The sequence below is a fragment of the Carettochelys insculpta genome, chromosome 3, assembly GCF_033958435.1.
Source record: "Carettochelys insculpta isolate YL-2023 chromosome 3, ASM3395843v1, whole genome shotgun sequence".
Taxonomy (NCBI): Eukaryota; Metazoa; Chordata; order Testudines; family Carettochelyidae; genus Carettochelys; species Carettochelys insculpta.
In genome coordinates, this window is record NC_134139.1 from 21,784,063 (window position 1) to 21,798,794 (window position 14,732).

A 14,732-nucleotide genomic window follows, 5' to 3' on the forward strand; every position below is an offset into this window, starting at 1 on the left:
AGAAACAGCATGCAAAACTTACCACTCCAGGTGGAACTGCTTCTCATCCTGGTGCTCTGAACAAGCAAGAAAAGCCCCGTTGCATATGATTCTTAACTACATTCTTTACTCAAAAGACACGCACCTGTCACTCTTCACTCTGAATCCCCTTTTTGGCCATCACAGCCTTCCATCTCCCTAGGGAAGTCTTATCAGTGTTTACTCACCCAACAGTGTACAGATTTGTGCACAGGCTTATGCAACATTATGCCTCCTTGTAAACCCATACCTCTCTCTTGGAACTTGGAACTTTTCTTTCATACCTTGATGGAACCACCATTTGACTCAATGGCCATGTGTTCTTTAACTATGTTAAGAACGAAAAACTTGTTTCTAGTGGCTATAACATCAGCTTGAAGAGTGAGTGAGATAGCTGCTTTGACTGACTCTCCACCATACACAATCTTCCACAAACACAACGCAGTATTAAGACCCCGTTCTTCCTTTCTACTGAAATTATGCTCTCAATTCCCCTTCAGTGAACCTGTAATCCTGCCTACCTTCTACCCCAAGGCTCACGCTTCCCATCTGGAGGCCAAATTGCACACACTAGGGCTATGTCTACACTAGCCCAAAACTTCGAAATGGCCATTTCGAAGTTTACTAATGAAGCGCTGAAATACATATTCAACGCCTCATTAGAATGCCGGCAGCCATGGCACTTCAAAATTGATGCAACTCGCCACTGTGCGGCTTGTCCAGATGGGGCTCCTTTTCAAAAAGACCCCACCAACTTCAAAATCCCCTTATTCCTATCTGCTGATAGGGATAAGAGGATTTTGAAGTTGCTGGGGTCCTTTCGAAAAGGAGCCCCATCTGGGCGAGCTGCGTCAATTTCGAAGTGCTGTGGCTGCCAGCATTCTAATGAGGCACTGAATATGTATTTCAGCACTTTATTAGTAAACTTCAAAACGGCCATTTCAGAGTTTTGGGCTAGTGTAGACACAGTCTAGATGTCAGAAGGGGGATATCCTTCTACATAGACAGGACATAGTCATTTGGAAAATCACACTTGCCCATGCCCATGATAAGTGGTTGTTTAGCTAACTAAAATTATGCTGGATTACGGATGTTGCTGGAAGAGTGTGTTCAGGATTAGAGAGGTTCAGCCTGCAGTTGAATAAACTGAAATGAAGAAAATATTGTTTTTGCACCTTCAGAAGAGGCTACTCCTGTGGCTTAGCACTATAGCAAATTCTTTTCCCAGGAAATGCATCGGAATGAGTGCTAGTGGTTCATATGCACTGCTTATTATTTTTATTCCATTTAATGTAATTTAATATAATACATTTATATTTTAATATAAGATGTCATACTTTCAAATTTAATTTTAAAGAGGCATATATTTTACAATAAGTCTGTATTTAATTTAAAAATGCTGTTTAAAACTTTGGACATTTAATTTATGTGAAAACAAATAAAGATCAATATTTATCCACCCTCTTGTAGGCAGAGTAAATGTTTAACAGTTGTGACTGAACAGTAATTCAGCATTTGTGGGACCTAATAACTTCTTTTGTAACTATTCATAAAGACATATTTCCATTTATTTAATATTGAATTCTATCAAAGCTTTCCTGGTAAAGGTTTTTCTGGTGAAGGTCTGTTGAGGCTTATCATTATTCTGAAAAACCCTGTCAATAATTAGGGAATTGACAACCAGCACTAGTAGATTGTTTTTTTGTTTTACTTGCAGGCTCAGCTTCCTCTTGTGGGGACTCTACCTTCCTTCCTTTTTGAGCCTGTGGAGTCTTTATTTCCTTATTTTCAGTGATTATCAGAACTGGAGATGCTAAGGCTGTGGTAGCAGTTGCTCAGTATTGGTCTTTTCTTTAGCTGATACCTGCACACAACCCTTTTACCTGGACCTCAACCTAGGACTCGTTAATTAGATCCTTTGCTCAGAACACCAAAATTGTCACACATTGATCTTGATGCCAAAATGTTGGCAAAAAGATTTGTCCATCTGCTTCAGTGGGATGAGTATGAACATAAGTTTTAGTTTTGAGACTGGGAATGGGGCAGGTCAGGAGCAAGTTGGGGTAGACAGGGACACAGTTTTTAGTTAGGAAATTCAATTCCTTTGTCTCAATCTGTTGACTGTTTTTTGATTGGCAGTTGGCAGATATCCATTCTATTATGGATGAAACTAAAACTTGATTATGGGATAGTTTAAATACTGTGCATGTATAATTAACTATGTGCATCATTATTTAAATAACGGACTTTACCATTTGAATTGCTATTTCCATTAGATTTGATGAAAAAAGAAAATTTAAAAATTGATGCCCAAGAAAAATATGTATAACTTCTATTTTTGAAAATACTTGTGAATACCCAAGCTGAACACATTTCAGATTTCACATTTCAGATTGATAGTATATAGACTAGCACAGCTTTCTCTCTGTTACATTTCAGATTTAAAGAGTAGTTTTATTATGGTGTTGAATATACAGTTTAAATAGAGTAAAAGAACACTGTTTTAGGGAAATGATTTTATATGCAGTATCAACATAAAAATAATTTATATACATGTCAATATTCTTTTTCATATGTAGGTCCATTGCAAAAGAGCTTGCAGACTGGCTTATCAGCAACAATGTGGTTGAGCATATTTTTGGACCAAATTTACATATTGAGGTTTGTGTTAAATAATCTGATTTTTGCTGTATTTATGAAGGGCTAATTCTTTGTTCTGTTAAATCTATCCTAAATATGTTCTCTCTCTGCAGATCATCAAACAGTGCCAAGTGATTCTCAATTTTCTTGCAGCTGAAGGGCGACTTAGTACTCAGCATATAGACTGCATTTGGGCAGCAGCACAGGTATGTAAAATGTTTGTAAGAAGGAAACAAAATAGCCAGTGGAATTCCATTTGGTTTTAGATTCACAAAGCAGAGTTTCTTCTTGTTTCCTCTTTGCCATTTACTGTATTAGATACAAGAGTTGCCATGCAATCAGTTCCTAAACTTGAATAAGATATGCAGATTTTCTGGTAAGAGCAGTCTTCAGACTTATGACACAGTTGGTTCCAACAATTGTGTTGTGAAGTTGGAGTACTGCAAGTGCAGTAACAAAGTTTGTACCTCTAATTTGCTACAGGCACAGCTCCACCAGTGATAGCAATGGTAGAAGCTGTAGAGTGCAGGCTTTGTATTTTTAATACTACATTTTCTCATAAAATTGAGTCCTTTCTGCACAATAGTTTGCCACTGATGGATTATACTGTAGAAAACTGTGGCTTTGATATTTATGACTGTAAAAACAACTCTAAAATATAAACTATTTAAAGTATAGCTTCAGTACCTAAAATAGAAGACAGATGTGGTATTAAATTTTCCCTTGGCTATATTGAGTACAAACTATTTATCAAGGTTTTCTTTCAGAAAGATAGATGATAACATTTTCTGACTCGTTTGACTTATTTTGTTTACTATGATGTTTTCAGTAATTAAGTAATTGTTTTCATAAATCTTTTTTTATTTGAGATTTGAGAAATGCAGACATTTGTGTATTCTGATATGAACACACACAAAAGTTGCAAGCTAAAAATACCTCAATGTCTTGTGGAGAAATGAGTAAAGATATATTTGATCACCATAAAAAAGTATGACTTGGCAGGGCTTTTAAATGTATCATTATTTTGGTCTGCAAATAAATGTTTTGTTTTCAAGACTCTTTTCCATTTGATTTTTCTAAGAAAGCAGAACAGATACATTAAAGCCTGTATAATTCATTCTTTGCTATTAGTTTCCATAGAAATGGGCACCATTGACTTTTTGCATTATTACTGTAAGATGGTTTTGCAATAAGATTGTCTGAAGAATGTTCCCAGTGCTTACTTTATCAGATATTTCTACACTAGCTCCCTCCTTTCGGAAGGGGCATGGTAATGAGGATTTCAGCATATGCTAATGAGGCGTTCCTATGAATATGCAGCACCTCATTATCATAGTGGCAGCTGCACGTGATTTGAAATTGCCACTTTCAAAACATGTTGCCCATGTAGATGGGGGCTTTTCTAAATGACCCCCTCATTTCGAAAGCCCCTTCTTCCCATTTGGTTTTGGGAAGAAGGGGCTTTTGAAGTCTGGGGTGTCCTTTCAACAGGCCCCTGCCTACACAGGCAGCATGAGTTTTGAAATCAGCACTTTTGAATCGCATGCGGCCACCATTATGTTGATGAGGTGCTGCATATTCATGGAAGCACCTCATTAGCATCTGCTGAAATTCGTCATTACCATGCTCCTTCTGAAAGAAGGGGGCTAGTGTAGACCCGGCCATTAAAAATACCCTTTTGGCATGTAAATCTTGTAAAATGTAAAAACTTAATTGATCAGTATATAAATGTGAATACACCTACATAAAATCAGAAACATATTTCAATATTTTTAATGAAAGGGAGGAACCTGAGACCCAGCAGCTGATAATGCCGCACCCCCCTCCTCATGAAATTTCATGCCCCGAGGGGGCCTGCCCCCCACTTTGTGCACCCTAGTCTATTCTATGAATAGCTGCAGAAGCACATTGGTTTAGAACAGGGGTGGCCAACATGTGGCTCGTGTGCCAGAATCTGGCCCATGAAGCCTTTTTATTCAGCCCATGAAGCCTTTTCCCACAGCAGTGGCACCATTTTACCCAAGTCAGCCAAAGTGAGTGTGGGGCACAGAGTGTAGTCAAGCTGGGGCAGGGGTTGGTAACCTGCAGCTCTGGAGCTGAATGCAGCTCTTCAAGGAGCCACTTGTGGCTCTCTGCCCTGCTATGGCTGAAATGGTAGAACTAAATTTAATTGGTTTAACGGCCAGCCAGCAGGGAGCTGGCCTTTAAACCAATTAAATTCAGTTCCATTACTTCAGCTCTGCACAGCAGGGAGCTGCCTCCACTGCAGGTGGGGGAAGTAAGCAGGTGAGCTGGATGCCGGGGCAGCCAAGTCAGCCCCTGCTGGAGCCACGCTAAGAAGTGGGGAGGGTGGTGGCTATGGAGGAGCAAGGGCATCATGCAGAGCTCAACATCTGAGGCAGATTAATCCTGGGGCTTGTGCAGGGGGGCGGGTTTGGGGCTGAGACAGGTTAATTCTGGGGAAGGAGAGGAGATGGGGGCTGAGTGGAGTAGAGCCTGGGAATGGGGTTCTGGAACATTTTTTAGTTTAAAAGGGTTCTGTGGTCACATAAAATTGGGAAACACTGCATTAAACACACAAAAGGCAGGAAATGCAGACTTAAAGCTGGAAGAGGTAATTAATAGCCGCAGTTAAAGCTTATCCCAATATGTGAGACTTACTAACACTAATGTAATTATTGTACATGAGAGCAGTAAAGAAGGTAGGCTATACCTTTAAATATAACAAAAACAAAATGCTAGGTTTTAAATACATCTTTCATCTCTCTCCACATCTAAGCACTGAAGCTGCCAAACTGTTGAAGTCACTCATGACAGTGGAGAAGTTCTTTAGCTCAGTATAGTGTTTCTCAAACTGGGGTCACGAATGACGGTATGCTGGGGGTACAGGGGACCCACTGATCAACTCTTCCCCTGTTTCCAGAGGGGTTTGACCCCTCAGGTAGCAAGGCGAGTGAGGGGCTGTCTGCCTGCTGTTAAACCAATTAAGTTTTTAGTTCTACTGTTTCAGTGGCGGCAGGGCAGGGAGCAACAGAGGAATCAGCTCTTGTAATGGAGTTTTTTAACAGAATCCTTATTTTCACTTTGCGGGAACCCTCTGGTTCTGTGAAACACCATTTTGGGAAACACTAGTTTAATGCAACTTAGTCTAGAAAATGAATGCACTTTTTCGTGGAATTGCATTATGTGTATTCTGTTAAGTAGGGAAATGAAGAGGTAAATAAAAGCCCTTTGAACTGCTGAAAAAGGGATTGGAAGTAAAAACTTCTTTCAAGTTTAAATCTGATGTTTTTGCCAATACTCAATGTATATAAAAGAAATTTACCTTAAAATAGTATACTCCAGAGATGAGGCTTAATTCCTTCTTTGCAGTTTTTTTAGTAAGTCAATTCAAGAAGATTCCATTTTTGCTATGAGAAACAGGCAGAAATTGCGTTCCTGATGAGGGTTTAGAGCAGGGCTTGTGGACCTGTATGCCAGGACCCAAAATCGGGTCTCCAGAATGTTTCAAAGGGTAATGTAACAACTCCTGTCCCACAACATTGGCTTGGGCTCACCTCCCTGCTCCAGACACTTCAACCTCTGGAGTCCCAGCACTACTCAAGTTTGGTCCAGGTGTCATGATGACTGGAGTCTGTTTAGGCAAAATCAGAGTGATACTGTCACCCCATGAGCCAGGTGACAATTCTGTTCACACAGATTTGGTCCTATTAGGGGCACTGGGTCAAATCTCAGCAGCTCTCTGACCCCCAAAGGTTAAAATCCCTGGAATGGAAAGCCAAGCTTAGCCAACCTCACAGCACAAGAGCTTCAGGAGCCACCCCTGTAGGGTGAGACTCGATTAGGACTCAGCTCCGGCTGCCCCACCCCAGGGGTGCAGGCGGCAAGATCTGACCTAAACTATCCCCTCCACTCCCTGCCCATTTACTGGGTTGCAACAGGCCATGAACATTTATAGATGGGCCTTGAGCGCGAAAAGGTTGAGAAACCAGTTTAGAAGATTATCATTTCCCACCTGTACTCTGCTAAGATTAGTGATGTGTATCCTAGTGGGATGCATCCAGTACTACTGGTGTGACCTTGAAGAAGTCACATGCATTGCAGATGTGTGCTGATCGTGCCTCATGTTGAGAACCACTAGGCAATGGAAAGAGGAAGAAGACACACATCCTAAATGTGGAAGACACAACTTTTGCTTTTGGCATTAGAATTTTTAGAATTAGAAAAGCCAATAAGTACATTCTTGAATAGTCAAGCCATTTTTGGATATTGCCGAATTATTTCGGAATGGAGAGTTCAACACCATTTGGACAAAATGAAGACAAAAAATGTCATAAGATACCTGTTAAAGATGTGCTTCATTATTAGCTAAGACTCTGACCCTGCAATCATATAAGAACATGCATAATTTTCAACACACAGATATTTCCATTGGTTTCAGTGTGACTGCTCCTGCAAATAAAGTTCTGCATGAGCTAAAGTGATTGCAGGATTAGGGCGCAAAATTGAAGAGGAGAGTGTATAGATTTAATTTGCTAACTTTTGTTGAGGACTTTTTTAAACTATTCTTTCAATTACAGTCATATACTACTAAGAAATTTCATGCAATAAAATACACAAATTAATTTCAGTTACACACTGATGAGAAAAATGTCAGTCTTATTCAGTGTACCTAAAAATAGTGAAATTATCTCTCTTAAGGGAAAACTGGATCCTACTCTTATTTTGATGCTTTTATTTCTTTGAAGACCATAATAATCTTTTTAGAAAAGTAAACATAAAAATGGCGTTAGAGAATTTGAGAGCTAAGACATCGCTCGTCCTTCCCTCCTTAGCTTCTAAATGGTGAAATAAATCAATTTTTTTCTTAAATTGAGTGTCCTGATTCTGTCTGCACATGGATGAAATTTACCCTTGTGTAGATAATTTGCACCATTTAATTCACATTTGGGCCCTATACTGTCCCCTGCTCGCTGTTCTCTTTTAGGCTGACGGTAAAGGGAAAGTCATTTTTTAAAAAAATACGTGTTTTTGAAGTGCATACAGACTAACCTAAATCCAGAATCTGTTATATTATTATATATTTAGTGAGTGTTTGAGCCATACAAAATATACATTGGACCTTCAGAGTAGAAGTGAAAGTTGAGAGCTTATTCATGTAACACTTGAATAAGCTTTCCATTGTTTTCTCTTGAGCATTGTTACTTTCTGATGCAATTGGAGGTTCCATCGAAAAGACTGTAGAAATAATAGTGACTATATGCTCATCAATTTTTTGTGGAATATGTGTAATTATACTTAAAAAATTTTTTATAAATTCTGTTTTATAGTTTGTCTTATTCTCTATTGCTTTTATTTGCATTCACCACTTTTACTATCACATAAATATTCTTTTTTCCCTTCAGGAATTTATACGTTAAAAATTAACTGGGAATTACAGTTATATCAGCATAGCAGAATACGTTCTAAACAATTTTCTTCAGTTTCACCAAAACTGCTTACTTTTAAGGTTAAGCAGAGCTCGGTGATTTTGTGTCATCTTACCACACTACAGCTGCGTCTACACGTGCACGCTACTTCGAAGTAGCAGCACCAACTTCGAAATAGCGCCCGTCGCGTCTACACGCGTCGGGTGCTGTTTCGAAGTTAACTTCGACGTTAGGCGGCGAGACGTCGAAGTCGCTAACCTCATGAGGAGATAGGAATAGCGCCCTACTTCGACGTTCAACGTCGAAGTAAGGACCGTGTAGACGATCCGCGTCCCACAACGTCGAAATTGCTGGGTCCTCCATGGCGGCCATCGGCTGGGGGGTTGAGAGATGCTCTCTCTCCAACCCCTGCGGGGCTCTATGGTCACCGTGGGCAGCAGCCCTTAGCCCAGGGCTTCTGGCTGCTTCTGCAGCAGCTGGGGATCTATGCTGCAGGCACAGGGTCTGCAACCAGTTGTCAGCTCTGTGTATCTTGTGTTGTTTAGTGCAACTGTGTCTGGGAGGGGCCCTTTAAGGGAGCGGCTTGCTGTTGAGTCTGCCCTGTGACCCTGTCTGCAGCTGTGCCTGGCATCCCTATTTCGATGTGTGCTACTTTGATGTGTAGACGTTCCCTCGCTGCGCCTATTTCGATGTTGGGCTGAGCAACGTCGAAGTTGAACATCGACGTTGCTGGCCCTGGAGGATGTGTAGACGTTATTCATCGAAATAGACTATTTCGATGTCGCAACATCGAAATAAGCTATTTCGATGTTGGCTGCACGTGTAGACGTAGCCTACATGTGCTTGGAAATCAGAATTTAGAATAAATAAATAAATAAATAAATGAAGGGCTGGTACGGCTTACAACTGTTTTATTTTAAGTGATAAAGCTGCCTGAAAATTTTTATATGAAGAAGCTTGTAAATGAAGACAATTTTATGAATGTTTGAATAGCTTTTAGAAAAAATACTATTTCACCCTTGTGTCTCTTTGTTCTATTTTGTAGCTGAAACACTGTAGTCGCTATATACATGATCTGTTTCCTTCATTGATCAAGAACTTGGACCCTGTCCCACTTAGACATCTTCTTAATTTAGTCTCAACTCTTCATCCAAGTGCTCATACTGAACAGGTAAAAACACGTGGCTCTCCTCTCAGATTCCCAAAAACAATTCACTTGAACCTCTTTGACAACCCTGGGAAACAGGTTATGCTAGATTAAACAATTTTCTGGGAAACAGAGAATGTTGTGGGATCTGGGCTTAATTTTTTTTTGGCAGGGTTGGGAGTGGGGGAATAGAAGTGGAGCACTTACTTAGCATCCTGCTCCCAGGACCACATGTGGCTGTGCGCCCCCTTGTCTCTATGGGAGTGGCAGGGAAAAGAATCCAGAGCAGCGTTTTGCTGTACTTACCAGTTCCTCAGCTGCTGGGAGAGGGAGAAGGGCAGTGCACACACAGCTGCTTTCTCCTTCCGCTGCTAGGGTTTATACCCCAGGTGTTCCTAGATCAGGACACCCAGGCTACGTCTACACGTGCCCCAAACTTCGAAATGGCCATGCAAATGGCCATTTCGAAGTTTACTAATGAAGCGCTGAAATGCATATTCAGCGCTTCATTAGCATGCGGGCGGCAGCGGCGCTTCGAAATTGACGAGCCTTGCCGCCGCGCGGCGCGTCCAGACGGGGCTCCTTTTCGAAAGGACGCCACCTTCTTCGAAGTCCCCTTATTCCCATGAGCTCACGGGAATAAGGGGACTTCGAAGTAGGTGGCGTGCTTTCGAAAAGGAGCCCCGTCTGGACGCGCCGCGCGGCGGCAAGGCGCGTCAATTTCGAAGCGCTGCTGCCGCCCGCATGCTGATGAAGCGCTGAATATGCATTTCAGCGCTTCATTAGTAAACTTCGAAATGGCCATTTGCATGGCCATTTCGAAGTTTGGGGCACGTGTAGACACAGCCCCAGAGTGCAGAGGTTCAAGTGTAGCGTATAACTTATTCAGAGTCATTTGTGAAAAGAGAAACATCACATACCTGATATTGGATCATTGGCAATGTAAATTTATATAATACAGGAATACACAATAATGTACTGAATAGGAAAACATATAATTAAACTTCTGCTGAATCTTAAGTTAACTTTTCTGGCTTCTAAATTTTGATATTTACATGTTTTAGAAAAGTAATATATTTGAAAGTTTATAAGGTTCCTTATGTTTAATTTAGGACATTTCTCCATTTTGCATAACAAAGTATTCACTTGTTTTTCTGAATCAATTAGTTTCATGTTCCTTAGTTTTGGAGTGCAGCAAAGGATACAGCTATATCATTTGCATAGAAAATCAGTTACTTTTTCATTATACTAGAATCTGGTTTTGTTTGTAGACCTTATATTTGGCATCAATGCTTATAAAAGCACTATGGAATAATGCACTAGCAGCTAAGGCCCAGCTATCAAAACAGAGTTCATTTGCATCTTTACTGAGTACTAATCTACCCATGGGAAATAAGAAAGGTGAGTACGTATTTTGCAGTGTAATCTTTTGTTTTGTTCCAAAATGTATATTTTAGCTCAGTCTTTGATTTTTGTCAATCAGTGCTAACTGGTAACTTTGAAGTCTAAGTTCATGTAGGCTTTTACTTGTCATCATATGAAAGTAACATTTTAAATTGTAGCTTGCTGAATCATTTGAGGCATACTTTTCAAGTAAAGGATGAAAAGGAGAGTATAAAGAGCTTACTTTCCTGTCCCCACCCTTATCCTCTAAAGAGGCATTGAAGTTTCATGAACTTCTTTGAATATCTTTCTGCTCAAGAACAATTCTGCTTATATTTTCTTCATTTTATACATTTGTTTTATTTCAAAGTTCTCCATAGGACACCAGCTGATTGCTTCTATTCTATTGAATGTTTACAGCTGCAGTGCATTCTTTTGTTTTCTAAATCTTTACCTGATTTTTACTTCATTTTCATTCCTTGATAATACATACTGCTGCTCTTTTTTAGGCTTTTTTGTGTAGGTACTCTCAGACAGTCACTTTGGAAGGTGGAGTGGACCTATTTTATTGTAGGTTTCTTTCCTTTGCCACTGTTCATTATATAATATGAGCAACTGATAAGATGATCCAAAGAAGCTCAGTCACTTAGAATGTTTCCCTCCTGTTTTTCCTTTCCCTTCAGAGGAAGAAGAGCTCAGAAGAGCAGCCCCATCGCCTTGTAAGTTGAGTATTAGAATATGCTGCAACCTCAGTTGTAATCTTTTGCTAGCACGAATGGCCTCTAGGACAATAGACTATGCACAGCAGAGATGACTGTGCAATTTTTGAAGTATATTTTAATGAGAAGTCAGCAGAAAATTTCTTTTTGTATAGAAACTGACAAATTGGTACTTGTCACATTATAAAAATAACATTGAAATTCATGATTTGCAGCAAAGTGCTGACTACTTTGTATTTAAATGAGTCCATCTTACATTTTGAGTTACGTCCCCTTTTGAGTTGTTGGCAGGAATGGTATTTAGATTAAGGAACGTAGGTAGATATGTATAATACCATTAACATAAAGATTAGAGAAAATAACATTTTAACTGGTATCGTGCTTTTAAAATAGGGTCACCTGCTGCTAGTCCTCAAAGTAGTGATAACAGTGACACCCATCAGAGTGGAGGCAGTGACATTGAAATGGAGGAGCAGCTGATCAACAGAAACAAACATGTGCAACAACGACTTTCCGATACAGAGGTACACTACAGATCTGAATTTATCAGTTATATGAGTGATTTTTCGGAGACTTTCAGGATCATTTGAAGAGAAAAACACAACTCATGATATTAATGCATAAATATTTATTTGTCTGTACTGGGAGGGCAGGAAACCTGCTTTGACTTCCTACCTAGTGTGGACACCCAAGGCAAAGACCTATTTTAGCTCTAAATAAACAGCCACGATATGTAAGAGTACAGGTTGAACCTCTCTAGTTCATCACTCTGAAGACCAGAACTGTGCCAGACCAGAAAATTTGGTGACCCATGGGAGGTCAATATTGTGTAACAGCATTACCAACACTTCCACTGATTACTGGGTTCTTACAAGACAAATGAGGTAAATTAGAGCTAAATAGGAGCATAGATCACTGAAAGCGAGGACAGGTGGCTGTAAACAAAATTTATGGGACCACAGGAAACTTGGCCAGACCCATGATAAGCAGACATCAAGTTAACTAAAATCATGCTGGGCCAGAGTGTGCCGGATTAGAGATGTTCAAATTGTACTACATCATAGAATATTTTTGAGTGAAACTCTACTTATTAGCAAATAACTGCATGAACTTGGAAATAGACTATGGTGTCACATTACATATGTGTGTAAAGTATGCCATGTATTATGAATTAGATAATTTATATTTTTTGTACCTAAGTCTTGGCGAAATCGAACCTGGTAGGTCTGTGTCACAGGGAAAAAACTCCTGACAAAGAATGGATGAAAACAGTAGATTTTATCTATATCTTTACAGTTTAATATTTAGTAGCCATATTATAAAATTATTTGTTGATTATATTCTTTAAAATTTATTTTTCATGTTATCAATTTTTTAAAACATTCTAGGAATCCATGCAAGGAAGTTCTGATGAGACAGCAAACAGTGGTGATGATGGCAGCAGTGGTCCTGGTAGCAGCAGTGGCCACAGTGATGGATCCAGTAATGAGGCCAATTCCAGTCATGCAAGCCAGTCTGCAGGAAGTCCAGGGAGTGAAGTGCAATCAGAAGATATTGCAGATATTGATGCTCTGAAAGAAGAAGAGGAAGAAGAGGAGGAAGATAGGGGTCATAATCCCCAGAAAAACAGTAGGACCACAGAAATACTAAGCCGGAAGATAGAATCACAAGCAGGCATTTGTGTAGGAGATTCACAAGGGGCAGCAGATAGAAGTGGTGTGAACAATGGGCCTGGAAAGGACCATGTTTTTAACACTGAGTCTGTGCCTCCAGTGGATAGTAGAATTAGGATGTTAGATGCTTGTTCACACACTGAAGATGCAGAACATGATATGACAGGGGAAATGAATGCTGCTCACGTATCACAAGGGTCTCAGGATTCTTGTATAACACACACAGGGGACTTCCTTGGGGAACCCATTGGAAATGAATTATTTAACTGTCGTCAGTTTATAGGGCCACAGCATCACCACCACCACCACCACCACCACCACCATCACCATCATCACCATCATGATGGGTACGTTGATTATGCTTCTTTTGATTTTCTTTGTAATAGCAAAACAAATGGTGGATAAATCTACAACACAGACTTGTTTTTATGGATGTACCATGTTACTGGGTCATTCAGCTGATCATTCTTTTAAAAACCTACAAATAGCTGCAGAACAATCTAAGTTATAGTCTAATTAAAATTGTTCACAAAGATTTCTACTGGATGATGAGATGTGGTAGAAGAAGACACTGATTCTTTGAGAGATATCTCTGCAGGTGCTCAACCTTTGGTCTGGGAACTGTCCCAGTGCCTTTGATCAGAGATGTGGTGAGCAGTGCAGTGCAGGCCACACATGTACAAGGCTGCTGCTAGTCACTGTGGCAGTTGAAACTGCATGTGGGCATCCAGTGGCATCCAGTTGCCTGTCAGTTGCTCCGGACCTGAGATGGAGCTCCACGGTCCTCTGAAAGAAAGAGATTGTTACTTAGAATAGTGTATTTAGCCTGAGGTTTGTTAGAATAGTTTAGTTTAATTTTTTTTTAATTCACTGTTTAAAATGGTGGGTTCACCAGGCTTCATGCATTTCTCTACTTGTAGAGATGTTATGCCTGTTTCAGAAGGCTATGCTAGTGTGGCTGCTGCTTGTTGGGAATCCCAAGTCCCTCAAAAATGCCCTCACTGTAGTAAGTTCAAGGCTAGGGGTCGTAGGATAGTGACTTGATGCTAAAAGTCATTTTAATGGAGAAGACTCTCTTACTTTCTTGGACATGGGCAAAAAGCTGATGCTGATCTCCTCCCTACCTGGTCTTCAATGCTAAAACCAGCACCAAAAAAGGGAAGTTCTTTGGTGCCTCAGGGAGATCACAATTTGAAGAAATGATGACTGGTTACAGCCTCTGCATTAGTGCATGGGGCCTTTCATGTTAGCACATACAATGCCCATAGCATCTCTGGCACAGGCCATTTGGCATCTAAGTCCCGTACCCACCTTCTTGGTGTACTGGCACCAAGGGCCCAAACAGTCAAAGTCATTCTCAGCAGCATCTGCACCACCCAAAACAGTGGCACCTGTGGCACTGCACACCACTGAGGCACCAACAGCCATGCCGCATTGTGGCACCCTTTCAGCAATGACAGCCAAATCTGCCTCAGCACTGACCTATCTTCACCTGAGCACCAGCCCCAGTGCTGATGTTCTTAGTTACTGTTTCCATGGTAGCGCTGTCACCATCGGCTCCCTTTCACATGCATTGCAGCTTGGCTGTGTCCTCTATACCGGTTTTCAACCAGTGTGCAATGAGAACTGTCCAAGTATGCCATGAAATTTCATCAATTTACCCTCCCTGCGTCTCTTTTCAGAGCCACCATGAGGGGAAATTGATGATCCCACATCAGCTGGG

General features: G+C 40.5%; 1 protein-coding gene across 4 annotated transcripts in view; it reads left to right on the forward strand.

The window, feature by feature from the left end:
- USP34 (ubiquitin specific peptidase 34) overlaps positions 1-14,732 on the forward strand; it is a 344,835-nt gene that overhangs the window by 116,003 nt on the left and 214,100 nt on the right. For 3 of the 4 annotated variants that reach the window (XM_074989455.1, XM_074989457.1, XM_074989456.1), the window contains exons 9-15: positions 2,598-2,679; positions 2,772-2,864; positions 9,133-9,258; positions 10,506-10,635; positions 11,301-11,336; positions 11,730-11,860; positions 12,725-13,356. In XM_074989455.1, the coding sequence (XP_074845556.1) occupies positions 2,598-2,679; positions 2,772-2,864; positions 9,133-9,258; positions 10,506-10,635; positions 11,301-11,336; positions 11,730-11,860; positions 12,725-13,356 (1,230 nt within the window). The remainder of the gene's footprint in view (positions 1-2,597; positions 2,680-2,771; positions 2,865-9,132; positions 9,259-10,505; positions 10,636-11,300; positions 11,337-11,729; positions 11,861-12,724; positions 13,357-14,732) is intronic. The other variant, XM_074989458.1, reaches the window with a different exon arrangement.